A 15,449-nucleotide genomic window follows, 5' to 3' on the forward strand; every position below is an offset into this window, starting at 1 on the left:
CGCGGCTCCGACAACATTCTGTCCTGGCCCTGTCCGCGTAGCACCGCCGTGGATGCTTAACAAACGGCAAACGGACCTTGCTCTGCTCTTGGGCTGGCCCAGAGCCCAGGTAGGACGGTCCGAGAGTCCGAGCCCACTGTTTGTGGTTGCGCCCAATTCTGCCCTAAACCTGTCAGCTCTCCTCCAATGCCCACGCAGGCAGGGCACGCGCACGTGCACATCGGACACAGGCCCCATTCTGGGTGACGTCAGCCACGTGCCCGCTCTGCCTGCGGCGCCTCCCCGCGGGCGCTCACCCCTCCTCACCTTCATGGCGGTCCACACGCCGGTGGCTTGGGTGATCCACTCCCGAGCGTGGATGCCGCTGTCGATCCAGATAGCGGGCCGGCTCTTGTTTCCGGTGCTGAACTGGGAGACAGAAACGGGTGCCCACTGGGTGAAACAGCGGGTGGCAGGGAAAGGGGGATGGGGGAGGGGAGGGGCGCGCCGTAGGGGGGCTCCCCAGACTCCCCACAAGGGCTCAGCTGGGTTTGCAGGGCTCCCAGATGGGGGTGTGGGCACTGACGTGGTGTGAGTGAGTGTAAATGTGTGAATGTGTGCAAGTAGGCGTGTGCCAGTGTGGGTGCGCATGTGTGGGTGCGCATGTGTGAGTGCGAGTGTTGGGTGCGGAAACGCCTCATTTCCCCGAATTGTGATATCTTGGTTTCCCTGAGTTAGCGTGTCCCCCCTCCTGACCATCAGGCCGGTAAGCTCTGGCCTCTCTGGCATCCCAGCGTCACACAGCCTTAGGTGGCTCATTGCCCATGCTTACTGTCCGCCTGCTGCAGCCTCCTGTCCCTGACCGGGCCCCCTTCTTCACACCCGCTTACCAGAATTTACGGCCCTTCCCGAAATTAGGGCTTACTAGAGCCTCTCCCCTCCTGCCTTTGCTTCCCTGGAAACCGGAGTCCTATAAAAGTCTCTAGAATGAATTACCAGATGCTGAATGCTTTGAGACAAGACTAGTCCGAGCTCTTTGTTAATAAGATATTAAAAGCCTCTAACCTCTGTCTTGCCTCAATTTCTCCAGCACATTTTGTGTAAATGCGAGTGTGTGAGTTGTGTGCACAAGTGTGTGTGTATGCAAGTGTGTTGTGAGTGTGCACATGTGCATATGTGTGAATGCATAAGTTGTGTGTGTGCATATGGATGAGTGTGCACAACTCTGTGTGCACAAGTGTGTGTAAGAGTGTGTTGTGAGTGTGCACATGTGCACAAGTATGTGCAAGAGCATATTGTGAGTATACATGTGTGAACATGTGTGAATGCATAAGTTGTGTGTGTGCATGTGTGTGAGTATGCACAAGTGTGTGTGCAAGAATGTTGTGAGTGTGCACATATGAACATGTGTGAATGCATAAGTTGTGTGTACATGTGTGTGGGGGTGTGTACAAATGAGTATGTATGTATTGTGTGAGTGTGTTCACAAGTGTGTGTGTGCAAGAGTGTGTTGTGAGTGCACATGTGAACATGTGAATGCATGAGTTGTGTGTGTGCATGTGTGTGCACAAGTGTGTGTGCAAGAGTGTGTTGTGAGTGTACATGTGTGAACATGTGTGAATGCATAAGTTGTGTGTGTGCATGTGTGTGAGTGTGCATGTGTATGCACAAGTGTGTGTGCAAGAGTGTGTTGTGAGTGTGCACATGTGCACAAGTGTGTGCAAGAGCATATTGTGAGTATACATGTGTGAACATGTGTGAATGCATAAGTTGTGTGTGTGCATGTGTGTGAGTATGCACAAGTGTGTGTGCAAGAATGTTGTGAGTGTGCACATATGAACATGTGTGAATGCATAAGTTGTGTGTACATGTGTGTGGGGGTGTGTACAAATGAGTATGTATGTATTGTGTGAATGTGTTCACAAGTGTGTGTGTGCAAGAGTGTGTTGTAAGTGCACATGTGAACATGTGAATGCATGAGTTGTGTGTGTGCATGTGTGTGCACAAGTGTGTGTTCAAGAGTCTGTTATGAGTGTACATGTGTGAACATGTGTGAATGCATAAGTTGTGTGTGTGCATGTGTGTGAGTGTGCATGTGTGTGAGTGTGCATGTGTATGCACAAGTGTGTGTGCAAGAGTGTGTTGTGAGTGTGCACATGTGCACAAGTGTGTGCAAGAGCATATTGTGAGTATACATGTGTGAACATGTGTGAATGCATAAGTTGTGTGTGTGCATGTGTGTGAGTATGCACAAGTGTGTGTGCAAGAATGTTGTGAGTGTGCACATATGAACATGTGTGAATGCATAAGTTGTGTGTACATGTGTGTGGGGGTGTGTACAAATGAGTATGTATGTATTGTGTGAGTGTGTTCACAAGTGTGTGTGTGCAAGAGTGTGTTGTGAGTGCACATGTGAACATGTGAATGCATGAGTTGTGTGTGTGCATGTGTGTGCACAAGTGTGTGTGCAAGCATGTGTGTGAGTGTGCATGTGTGCACAAGTGTGTGTGCAAGAGTGTTGAGTGTGTGCATGTGCACAAGTGTGTGCGAGAGCGTGTTGTGAGTATACATGTGTGAACATGTGTGAATGCATAAGTTGTGTGTGCATGTGTGAGTGTGTGCACAAGTGTGTGTACAAGAGTGTGTTGTGAGTGTGCACATGTAAGCATGTGGTGAATGCATGAGTTGTGTGTGTGCATGTGTGTGGGTGTGTTGCACAAGTGTGTGTGCAAGAGTATATTTTGAGTGTACATGTGTGAACATGTGTGAATGCATAAGTTGTGTGTGTGCATGTATGTGGGTGTGTGCACAAGTGTGTGTGTGTACAAATGAGTGTGGATGTATTGTGTGAATGTGTGCACAAGTGTGTGTGTGCAAGAGTGTGTTGTGAGGGTGAGTGTGCATATCAGCATGTGTAAATGTATGAATTGTGTGTGTGCATTCCTATTCCTGGTTAGCCAATGGAGCAACTGAGGCAACCAGAGGTATATTGACCCATCCATACTCAACATTTCAAATACTGCAGCCCTAATTCCTTAATGACCCTCCCACTGAGGATGCACCTTTGAGAGCCTCTGTGTGACTGAGCTTGTTCACAATCTCACTGTGAGATGGAGGTGATGGCTACCCATGTCCATGAATCCTAAAATTCTGGGCTTGGAGCTCACACCATTCAGGATGGAATCTAAACCAACCAAATTGATGGGAGAGTGTCCTGTACTTAAAACTCAACAGGGAAAAATCTCCAAGAAGTCATTTGTCCCAATAGTCACCCAACTCCTTACTCCATGGGACTCCAAGCCTTTAATGGAAGGGGAAGGGATGAGTGGGAGTAGAGCATTGAGGCCCATCAGTTGGGGAATGGCTGAATAAGTTGTGATATATGAAAGTAATGGAATATTACTGTCCTACAAAAAATGATGAACAACTGATTTTAGAAAAGCCTGGCAAGATTTGCACAAACTGATGCTGACAGAAAAAAGCAGAACCAGGAATACAATGTACACAGTACCAGCAAGAATGTGCAGTGATCAACTATGAAAGACTTGGTCCTCACTGATCCAAAGTAATCCCAATAAACTTTGGATAGAAAACACCATTTGCATCCAGAGAGAAAACTATAGAGATTGAATGTAAACGCATTCTATGTCCACTTATTTTCTTCTGTTTTTTTTTTTCCTTTCATGGTTTTCCCTTTTGTTCTGATTTTTCTCTCCCAATATGACTTATAACGAAATATATATTTAAAAAATTAATGTGCATTTGTAACCAGGAAAAAAAGAGAGAGAGAGAGAGAGAACATAGGGTATGGAGGAAAGTATATGAATGGGATTAAGGCATTACCTTCAGCACAAAAATGGGACGCTTTTCAAAGGTTTTACCAATCATAATTTTTGAGACCAGGTCTGAATGTTCAGCCACTAAATTGTCCATCCAGGTGTAGATCTGAAAGAAAGACACTTTAGATAACTGGCAGTGGCCATGAGAGAGAAAAGGGGACTTGGAGAGAAAAAGCACACACAAAAAATGATAAGGATAATAGGCCAGTAAGATTTTGGGGGGGAAGTACAACCTTTATTTAGGATATATGGTATTAATGCAGGTGAAGAACGCCCGGAGGGTCATAATAGCAGTAATAATCATGGTAATAAGAATTAAACAAAGTTCTTTGAGGGGGAAACAGGATGTGTTCTTTGATTTTTTTCCAGTAGGAAAAATTTTTTCCACTAGGCAGGTTGTCCTGACTCATGTCATTTGCATGGTAGGCTTTTAACCCAAAAAAAGTCATGTGACAGGCAGCCTGAGATGGGGAGTCATAGGTTGTGAGAGGGAATTAATATCTTCATTAGGTTGATTATTTCTGGGGACTACAGAAGGTACTACTGCCAAGCAGGCTAGCCCAGAGAGAACAGCTCAGGGATATTGGCATATTTCTGTGGGGAGCCTTTCCTGATCTTTTCAGTTGATTATAATCTATCATCTTCAAATTATGTTACCTTTATTAACTAAGTGTTATTCCCCCAGCTACTCTAAATGCTATTCCACACCTCCAGGAAGTAAACTCCCTAAAGATAAGAATGGTGTTTCATTTGCATACAGCAGGTGATTAATAAGTGTTCATTTAATTAGATTGTATACCTACCTCCTCTAGAGTGTGGTAAGCATTGTACCTGAAGCTACTAGTACTCCTCTCCAGTCTCTGGGAGGACGACATGCCTTTTTTTTCCTCATCTAACAGCACCTGGAATAAAAAACCCCCAATGCTAGGAGGTCAGCTTGATGGCTTCTTTGTCTAAAATAGTGCCACCAATCAGCTGGGGACAGAGAAGAGATGACTGATGGGAATACAAGGCCATTGGCTTGTGCACCCAGCCACTCCCACAAGGGTAGGAGTCTGGGGTTACAGCCCAGCTCTGTCACTTCAGTCATAACTAGTGTAAATGGTACAGGCTTGGGAATCAAAAGACCCGGGTTCAAATCTTAGTTCTACAAGGCACCTGTGTGACTTGGGGCAAATCATTTAATGTTCTGAAGCCTCCTTTTTTTATTTTTTTATTAAAGGAGTCTAAAATCAAAGGCTCAGACCTTAGAAGTTGTTCAGGTTTCTCATTTCACAAACGAAGAGCTGTGCTCTCTTTGCCTACTAACTTAAATGGAAGCCCACATTAAAGTTTAATTAATTGATTAATTAATGAGAGATTCTTGGTCATACCTGGATATCCTTTATCATGACGGTATAGGAGATACCACTGGAATTCAGGTAGTTTTTGACAGTGTTCAGGTTAGAAAAAGGAACTCTCATATCCACGGGGAAGCTGGGCCTAGCTGGAGCGTGCCAGAAATCAACCTTTGCAGGGAAAGGAGCAGAGGAAGGAAAATAGGTTGAGTTTCATCATGTAACCCCGAACATTTACACTCAGGTGGAATGTGAGGGCTTGGTCTACTGTTATCCGGCACAGTCTCTCCCCTCCTATATTTCACCCTACCCTAATGGCAGAGTTATAGGGAGGGGGAGATACAAACAGAGAATTTCTTTCAACCCCATGCTGCCCAAACCACTGCTATCTTCCAGCATTGCTTCTTGGGCAAACTCCACCTTGGGCTGGAGCATCTTTGGGTCCCAAAGGTCCTCAAGCACCTCTTATTAGAGACTTTATCTAAAGTGGGGATGAGTGATCACCAATCACTGTAATTATAATGGAAAAGGCCTTTTGGAACAACAAAGACCAGGTGTTGAATGGAATTATACAGAGAACATATCCCTTTCCTTCTGCCATGGAATGGACAGGAAAACTTCAAGTTCCTTATATAACAAAAGCTTATGAAACATTTGGATTCCTTCACCAAAATTGGCCACCTGTGTTACTTATCCTTGCCCTGCCTTGAGTTTTTATTCTGCAAAATAGGGGATAATAATAGTATCTATCTCCCAAGATATATGTTATGAGAATAAAATGAGAATATGTATATTATATATATAAATATATATATACACACACACATATAGATGTATGCATTACACAACAAACATTAAAATGCTTTATAAATGCTTATCATGATCATAAAAAAGAACATTTGGATTCTACTCTTGGACATCTTTGGTGTCCCAAAGTCACTTCGTGGCTCTCTGTTAAAAAGGGGAAAGTTATTTATAACATCCTTTGATAAGTGATCAATAGAAAAACTCATAGAAGTGAGGATTGTGCCCAGAGGTAACCACTGGTCTCATCTGTGGGAATGACTATGTTCAGGAATACTGGTTGCCTCAACTACCCCCCCAATAAAATATGTTTTATTATAATAATTAAAAGAAATTCTGCTAAACTCAGAGGACTCTTGACTATCACCTTGAGCAAAATCCTTTAATCTCTCTTAATCCCATTTCTTCATCTATAAATGGAGACAATGAAGTCTATCTTTCCTTAAAACATGGGCTGGTAAGGATCAAATGTGATTATGTAAGTGAGGACACTTTGGAACTACAGAGCCTCACACAAGTATCAGGAACCTGGTTATTTTTTTCTGACTATTAGAGAAAGGTTTCCAACCTAAATAAAGTACTGATATTATTATTAAAGATATAAATATAGGAAATATATGAATATATACTATAAATCTATAACCATAATGTACAAGAATGTAAATATAAGAAATAAAAGATTAATAATACCTCTTTATGATTAATTATCTCATTTGATCCTCACAACAAGCCTGGAAGGCAGGCACTACTCTTACAGGTAATAAGATTAATAAATAACAATTAGATAGTGCCTCATATATTCTAGTCATTGTGCTAAGCACATATTACAAATATTATTTCATTTAATCCTCAGGAGACTCCTGAGAAGTGGGTGCTATAATGATCCCCATTTTACAGTTCAGGAAACTGAGGCAGGCAGAGGCCTGACTTGCAGCCAGGAAGCCCCCAAGGCTGAATTTGCACTTAGCACTCTAACCACTACTTCATCCAGATGGTAAAATGGGCTATTAGGATGGACCCAAAGCACACATTTGCTTCCCTGAGCTCTTTCATCATAAGACACCCATGAGTTATCTGGTGCTCAGTTCCTGATAGTGGACACTGAGGAATACAATTTTGCACCAACAAAAATGCCCCTTCCCCATGACTGTGACTTAAACTCCCAGTTTCACTGGATGTTCCCGGCTCAACCATCCTGCTCAGCTGCATAAATGCCCACACGCATGGAGATGGATCCCTGTGGGCCCTGACCTTTCCCAGCAAGGGTCCTTGGGGCTTCCCTGGAATTTTATGATCATGGAGGGATGGGGGAGGGATGGGGGAGGGATGGGGGAGGAAGGGGTGCTCCAGGCCGGATTCCTTCCTTCCCGCTAGCGTTGCTGGGGGTCCCAGGAAGGGCGCTCTAGCACAGGAGGGCCAGCTAACGCAGGGTCTCCAGACGACCCCAATCCTCCCGCGGAGCCCTCCTCTTGGGAGGGGCCGACTGCTGTTACATTAATTCCACGGACCTCACCCGCCCACTCTTTGGTAAATGCCGCGTGACAGAGCCACTTTCAAAAGTGAAAATGAATTAAAATTAATGAGTATTTCACGACAGCTCCAGGTTAGAGACACCCCGAGGGAGTCCAGGGATGAGCGCTGGGAAGCAGCCTTCTGTCAGTCTCTGGGTCTAAACCCAGCAGCGCTGGGCTCGGGGCTAGAGGGCCGACTGAGGATTTCCAGACACAAGCCCTTGATTGCGCAGAGGAGAAACCAGCCAGTGAGAGGATCTGTCCAAAATCCCAAGAGCAACTGAAGGTCAGATGGGATTCGAACTCGTGGCTTCTCCATTGCATCATGGGAACTCCCGGGGGCCAGGCTCACCTTCAAGTCTTCGGAGTCCTCTAGATTCCTGAGTAGTTGGAGCTGCTTCTCGTCCTTGGCCCTGACACGGAGAACCTGGTCTCTGGGAAGACATAAAAAAGCCTAGGGGCGGGATGGTGGCAGGGAGTCCGGGGCAGGTGGGAGCCACGGGAGGTGTTAGTCCCTGGGGTTCTTTTGATGGAGAAGCATTGGGGAAGGGGGGGGAGCCAGAAGGAGGGGTACCAGCAGCAGAACTTCGGCCGGGTGGACCAGCTCACTCCCTACCCCTTCTGGGTATGGAGATCAGCTGCAGAGAAAAGAGGGAGGAGCAAAGGGAGAGAAAGTGTGGGGAATTAGAAAAGAAAGGGAGAGAGAAAGAGGAAAGACATTTGTTTAATGGAGAAAAGGGGACAGAGATGGTTATTGCAGGACCAGTTCAGCGGCTCCAGATCCTCCCCTGCTTGCCCTACATGCTGTAGGGCAGGATGTATCAGGATGCTAATAGGAAGAAAGAATTAGAGGAGGAAGGGGGAAGGGAGTGACTGCAAATGTACCCATTTCACAGGCACTGAGAACTGAGGCAGCTAGAAAGCTCTGGCTCTCTCTAGTGAGATTCCACCCACTTTCCAAGGCAGAGAGCCCCTACTTACCCACTGAACATCTTCTGGCTGGAGACTACTGCCAGGAGGAAGCTCAAGACGGGGAGATGCTTCATGATGAGCCAGAGCAGAGCAGGACTCCCGGCTGCCATGGGCGTGTGGAGCGTTCAAGGGCTGTTCCTCATGGCCTCAGCAGCTAAGCCTCTGATTATCTTGGGAGGAACAGAAATGAGGGATGGAGAAGCCGCTGGAAGCTCTGGTTAGGGCACCTGCCCCGCCCTCCCCACCTGTAGCAGAGCTCCTGGGGCAGGTGGAGGGTCAGAGAGGAACCCGACAAAAGACTCTCAGCCCTGGCAAAGGGGGAAATAAAACTGTGTTCTACTCTGCATTTGGGCGTTATCTTCCAGAACAATGAGAGTTCAGATCAATTCCAAATCATTTCTGATTTAGGGAGCTACTCAAAAGGAGTTTCCCCTATTCCCTTTGATGTGACTGTTCCAAGACAATTTTATGTAATATTTATGAGAATCCAAGAAGGAAAATTCAAGGCGTGTAAAATATAATTTTAGATGAATGTCATTGGGAAATAACAATGTTAAAAAACAATTAGCATTTCTCTAACACTTAAAAACAACTTTCCTGTTCTCTGGGTCCTAATACACACTCTCCCACTTTCCCTTCCGTCTTCCCTTCTCTCAGGAGAGCCAGCTTGGGGTTTAATCCCCATTGCATGCGTGCTGCAAGTGCAGGATAGAACACCACCGCTAGAAAAAGGAAAACCTGAGTTCAAATACAGCTTTAGACACTTACTAGTTGTGTGACCATAGACAAGTCATTTATCTCTGTTTCAGTTTTCCCATCTGCCAAATGCAGATAACAATAGCACTTGTTGTGGGAAGAAAAAAAGCAAATTGCTCAGTATAGTGCCGGGCACATAGTAGGTGTGCATCGCAGAGGAGAAGGGAGGGAAGACAGTTAAGAGAAGCTCGCTGAATTACTTAACAAAATGTAAGCCTGACTCCTGACTCTTCCGGGGGGACAGTACCATTGTGTCCCCTTCCAGTTTGGGGAGGAGCACTGAGGGCCTGTGTTTTAGAAGCCATTACCACCATTCCCGGTGTTTTCCACATGCTTTTCCTTAATGCAGAATCTCTTCCCGGGGTCCACAGAACCAAGATCTCCCCAAGAGACGGGACTGGAGACCACCATGGGGAGGCTGCCAGAGTCACCGGTCACAGCGGGAGCAGAAAAGAGATCTTCAGCGCCGCTGAGCCGAGGACCCACAGCGGGGAAAGCTGGCGCTCCGGTACCAGCAGTTAACCAAAGATCGCTCTCAGAGGCACTTCTCAGAAGCCCGCTCCCATCCCCGGAGCTTCCCAGAACGACAGATTAACGGAGGCGGCCAGGAGGACTGGGGACATCAGGAGTCCTCCCGGGTGGCTCTATTCCCTGCCTGTCCCAGCGCCCTCGGTCCCCAGTAGACTCACAGTTAAATAACAAACAAACAAACAAACAACTGCCAAGGGACACAGGTGGTACCCTCTCCCCTTCTCTCTTCTTCTCCCCCCCCCCCACTTCCTGAAAGAGTGACATCCAGCTTCAGGAGTCTGGGAATAAGGAAGCCCTGAGCTCCTATTTCTGGCTTAGACACTAGCTGGGTGAAGTCAAAGACAGACACACACGTGCACATATAGAGAAAGAGAAGGATCCATATAGGAGTAGTAGGATATAAAAATAATATATTGGAACTATATATGAGTGACATTCTAGGATAATAGATAGGGATGTGTATTTCAATGATACCTGTTAGAATAATAAATAAAGATGTATATTGGAATAATACCTATGAGAATAATAAATAGGGATGTGTACTGGAATAATATCTATGAGAATACTAGATAGGAATATATATTGGGATAATATTTATTATAATAATAGGGATGCATATTGGAATAATAACTATGAGAATAGATAGGAATGTGTATTGGAATAACATCTATTAGAATAATATGTAGGGATGTATATTGGAATGATACCTATTAGAATAACAAATGGGAAGTATATTGGATAATACCTATTAGAATAATATATTGAAATGATGTACATAAGTATATATTAGGAATATTCTAATTTGGATATCATTATAATAAATTATTCCAACATATAAACGATATATCTATGCATATGCTTTATTTATTGGAACAATATATTAGAATAATGTAAATATTAGATAATATATAGAGAAAATATACGTGTTTGTTTATATTATATACACATGTGTTTATATGGTTGAGGGAATTTGTTTTGTTTGACTATGTATATTTTTAGTAAAGATTGCCCCCCTTTTTATGGAAAAGAAGTGGGGAGGACAAAAGAAATATTTTTGTTTCTTAAAAAAAATGAAATGGGATTAAAAAAATAGATACCATGTTTAATATGATTGAATATGTATAATCTATATCAGATTATTTGCCCTTTTAGGGAGGAGGAAGTGAAGGGAAGGAAAAAGGGAGAAAAAAATGGAAACCAAAGCCTTAGAAAAATAAATATTAAAAACTAAAAAAAAATATTAATAGATATTAGCTGGCACTCTGGGAAACTGAAAATTTATTTCAGCCTCACTTTTCTGTAAAATGGGGGTACCAATAATTACCCCTACCTCACAGGATTTCTGTGAGGATCAAATGAGGTAAAATAGTGCTTTGCAAATCTTAGAGTTCTGTATAAATGTTGCTGTTGTTATACATAAATGTAAGTTATTATTATGTCATCCAGGTAGTACAATGGTGAGAGCACTAGATCTGGAGTCAGGAAAACCTGAATTCAAATCCAGCCTCAGAAACTTACTGTGTACTGTGTATATAATTAGGTTCTATATGAATGCTAGCTATTTATTATTATCATTAGATATATTAGAATCATAGAATATAATATAGAAATGTAGAATAGAATTACATTTAAAAGGCTAGAAGACATGTGGGCTGGGAGAAAAGATATAATCAAAGGGGTCCCTGAATAGAAAAGGATGACAGCCTGCAATGGGGAGGAGTTGGGGGTTCTCTGAGACTTACACCTAAGCCACAAGACCTGGGTATGGTGGCTTGGAGCCATTAAATCTCTGGGGATGGAATCTGGCTGAGCATTTAATAGCTGCCCATCCCAGAAGCAAACCCTTGATCTCTCTTGAGTTTGTTTCCCAATTTTGTAAATTAGGAATAATAAGCTTGTTGTTCCCAAGCTTGTTGTAAGGATCCAGTGAGATAAGGTTTGCACCATTCAGCCTGTTCTCTGTCTAAATGCAAGCCCTTATTATTACTTGTGTGACCAAAAGCAAATTATTGAACCTTTTTCTGAGTTTCATTAAGTAATAATACTCTATATTTCCTTCCTATAGCGGGACCTGGAATGGAGAAGACACAAGTTCAAATGTAACCTCAAACACTCTGGGTGATTCTAGGTCACTTAATCACTGTCTACCTCAGTTTCTTCATCTATAAAATGGGGATAATAATAGTATTCTTTTGGGGAGGGACATTTTCTAAAAATACAGTATCTACATTGTTTTGCTTTTCTTTTTTTGAAATAATAGCCTTTTATTTTCAACATATGTTAAAAGTTTTCAACATTCATCCTTGCAAAACCTTGAGTTCCAAATTTTTCCCCCTCTTTCCCCCAACCTCTTCCCTAAATGGCAAGTAAGCAAATATATGTTAAACTTGTACAATTCTTCTATATATATTTCCACAATTATCACGCTGCACAAGAAAAAGGAGAAAAAAAAAAGGAGAAAGAAAACAAAAAGCAAGCAAACAACAAAAAAGGTGAAAATACTATGTTGTGATCCACATTCAGTCCCCACATTCCTCTCTCTGGGTGTATACGGCTCTCTCCATCACAAATCTAGAACTGGCTTGAATCATCTCATTGTTGAAAAGAGCTAAGTCCCTGAAAATAGCCCTTATTTTCCAGGGTTGTTGGGAGGATCAAATGAGATTAAGAATTAAGTCAGTCCTTGGCACATAGAAGGTGCTTTCTAAATGACACTATCATCATTCTCATTAGTATAACTGCTACTACTATTTCACATGGTTTTGCAAACTTTGCAAAACATTACATCAATGTAAGATAATGAAAAAAAACCCACTGCTACATTTCTCAAGACAGTCGGAATTACATCTTCTTGGGTATTTTCTCTGGCTCAAATATTGATATCCCCAAAACACTCTAGACCGGTGTCCATTACCTAAACATTTCTTGGGCTCCTTATTTGTATTTATTGCACCCAAGACAGTTCCAAAGGAGTCATGGTGAAAAAATGCTATCTTCATGATTGCAATGTATATAATTCCTATTCCGGGGAGTTTTCTAGGGAGCTAGGTGGCTCAGACTTGGAGTCAGGAAAACTCATCTTCTTGAGTTCAAATTCGGCCTCAGCGTCTACTCATTAGTCATGTGGGCACTCATTTCACCCATAGCCTCAGTTTGCTCATCTGTAAAATGAGCAGGAAAAAGAACTGGCAGATCACTCTAATGTCTTTGCCGAGAAAACCCCAAATGGGGCCCCTACTCCCAGAATTGTTTTGAGGATAAACTGAGACACTTGCACACAGTAGGTGCTGAATAAATGCTTCTTCCATTCCCTTGCTCACACAGAGGTAACCCAGAGTGTTGGCTTGATTTGTTCAAACTCCCACAGGCAGTAAGGAAGACAATCAAATGAAGGATCATCATAGCCAAGGCTGCTGTGAGAATAAAATGAGGTCCTATTTGCAAAGTGCACACAGTAGGCATGTAATAAGTGGTTCTTCCCCTCCACTGCCCTGTGCTGCCCAAGGTCACCGGGAGGAGGCGGGAGCGCCCCCAGAGCCGGCTGATGCGGCTCCCCACGCTTCCCGCTCCCCAGCCCTCCACGCAGCCACTCACCGCTCGGCCAATCAGGGCGCTGGGTGGGCGGGGCTTTTCCGCCGCTTCCTTCCCGGAGGTAGGAGCCTACAGGCTCGGAGGCGCGGCTGCGGCGGGGCGGGGCCGGGAGCCACCGCCTCCAGGAGGGGCCGCGGAGCCGCTGCCGGGTGAGGAGCCTCCCTCAGTCAATCACCGAGGCGCTTCCGGGCGGGCGGGCGCGTCCTTGCCCCGCGGGCTCCGAAGGCCGGAGCGCTGCTGGACACATGACCGGCGCTGACATTTACCGCCTGTATCCAGGTGATGGGAGGGACTGCGCGGGTGCGGGTTCTAAGTGGTGCCGGGAAACCCGCGCCTCCGCCTGCTGGCCTGAAATAAAGCGGCCCCGCCCGCTAAGTCTCCGGGCCGACGTCTGTGGTCCGATAATAAAATAATAATAAAATAAAAATTAAAAAGGCACATTTGGAGCTCAAATTAAAAAAAATAACAATAAATAATTTAAAATAAAAAATAATTTTTAAAAAGGAAAAAACAAACACTGACAAACAGCAGCTGAAGAAACCGCCCAGCTTCATCCATTAAATAAAACTGGAGCCATTCGCTCCTTCTGAAATTTTCGCAGAGCCCGTAGTCAGAATTAGTCCTTTACCTCAATCACATTCTCCTCGGTGGGACCGGGGAATAGCAGGGTTAGTGACTGAATGAATGGATTTAAGTACCTTCCCTTTCATTAGTTCTCTTAAATTAGCTCTCCATCGTGCTGAACACCGAGGACGCCTGCAGAAACTTCCGTTCCGCCCTCAGGAAGCCGGTGTTCTAATCTAATCAATTCTAATTCTCATCTAAAAAGTAACACTTAGCTGGATGCCTGGCACACAGCAGACACAATTAATGTTTAAGTAAGTTTTCAGCTACGAACCAGATGGAAAAGTGCCTGGTCCTTAAATGCAGCAGCAAAACGAGCCCTTTCCACAGATAATTAGAGAATAAAAGGGGCACCTCTCCCAGCTCTAACTTTTGGAAGGTCGGCTGAGAGACATGCTGGCCCAGTGCCTCCGTTTTACAGGCGAGGAAACTGAGGCCCACACGCTCCATTCGGACTCAGGTCTTCCTGATTCTCTGTCCGGAGCCACTTTGCTGCCCAGCGCATAATAAAGGACCTAATCAGTGCTTATGGAACTTAATAAATTCATACTGAAGCTCGATGATGGACGGAAGACCCAAGGATTGTAAACGGCTCAAGTGCAATCACTAACACCCAACCCCAGAAAATGCTGCTGTCTTCTAAATCGGATCAGCCGCTGCATAGAGTGGCCCCTGAATGGAATAGTCCTGATTCTGACGTGTGTGTGTCCCTTTTAGAGACACATTCAGTCAAAATGGTAAAAAATAAACAAATAAACCAGAAGCATTTAAATATCAGAGTATTTCTTATATATATATTGTATGGAACATGTATGGGACTACCTGCCATCTAGGGGAGGGGGTGGGAGGAGGGAGGGGAAAAGCTGGGACAGAAAGTTTTGTAAGGGTCAATGTGGAAAAATTGCCCATGTATATGTTTTGTATATTAAAATCTATAATAAAAAAAGAGAAAAAAAAATCAGAGTATTCATCACACGTACCCCAAACTTCCTCTTCCATTTCGTTGTACCTACTTGAATCTCCAAACATGGAAAATCCTGGTTAGGATAAAGTCTGTTTCCACACTCCTGTCCAAAGTCTGGAATCAAGCGATGGGAAGATCTAGTCTCTGATGACAAACTTCATGGCCCCAGCCCAGCTAGAGTTGGATCCGTGCAGAGAACTCATCACTCCTTTAGAAAACTCTATGAACTCTGGTGTTTCTCCTTGTTACAGCCGGAGACACTGCAGGGTTTCAGGAGCAATGCTTTCCGTGATCTGAAATCTCACTGGACTTCTGTCTGTCCCCAAACTCCACCTCTAAGACACGAAGCTGAAAAAATGCTGCCAGGCCATGGCCAGGTGGCAGAGTCCAACTGTCATAAAGCTAGTGTCCAAAACGGGGGTGGGGCAGGGGCCACCGAGTCCTTTGTTTGCTACCTATAAAAAGTGAGCTGCATCCAGTGTCATCAACTCTCCCCAGTCTCTTCAGGACCTGCACATCTTAGGTGGCAAATCAGGCAAAT

The 15,449-nt window shown here is 44.3% G+C and overlaps 1 protein-coding gene across 7 annotated transcripts in view; it reads right to left on the reverse strand.

Moving 5' to 3' along the window:
* Positions 1–15,246, reverse strand: part of LOC141543076 (carboxypeptidase A5-like) — a 28,305-nt gene extending 13,059 nt beyond the window's left edge. The window contains exons 1-8 of one of the 7 annotated variants that reach the window (XM_074267912.1): positions 14,958–15,246; positions 13,324–13,711; positions 8,452–8,604; positions 7,823–7,904; positions 5,192–5,326; positions 4,622–4,720; positions 3,823–3,924; positions 307–408 (exon numbers count right to left, since the gene is read on the reverse strand). In XM_074267912.1, the coding sequence (XP_074124013.1) occupies positions 307–408; positions 3,823–3,924; positions 4,622–4,720; positions 5,192–5,326; positions 7,823–7,904; positions 8,452–8,552 (621 nt within the window). In that variant the 5' untranslated portion in view covers positions 8,553–8,604; positions 13,324–13,711; positions 14,958–15,246. Of the gene's footprint in view, positions 1–306; positions 409–3,822; positions 3,925–4,621; positions 4,721–5,191; positions 5,327–7,822; positions 7,905–8,451; positions 8,613–9,506; positions 9,855–13,323; positions 13,712–13,842; positions 14,226–14,924 lie in introns of those variants that run through there. The other 6 variants (XM_074267907.1, XM_074267908.1, XM_074267910.1 and 3 more) reach the window with 6 other exon arrangements.
* Between the last annotated feature and the right edge of the window lie 203 nt (positions 15,247–15,449).

This window comes from Sminthopsis crassicaudata, chromosome 5 (genome assembly GCF_048593235.1).
Source record: "Sminthopsis crassicaudata isolate SCR6 chromosome 5, ASM4859323v1, whole genome shotgun sequence".
Lineage (NCBI taxonomy): Eukaryota > Metazoa > Chordata > Mammalia > Dasyuromorphia > Dasyuridae > Sminthopsis > Sminthopsis crassicaudata.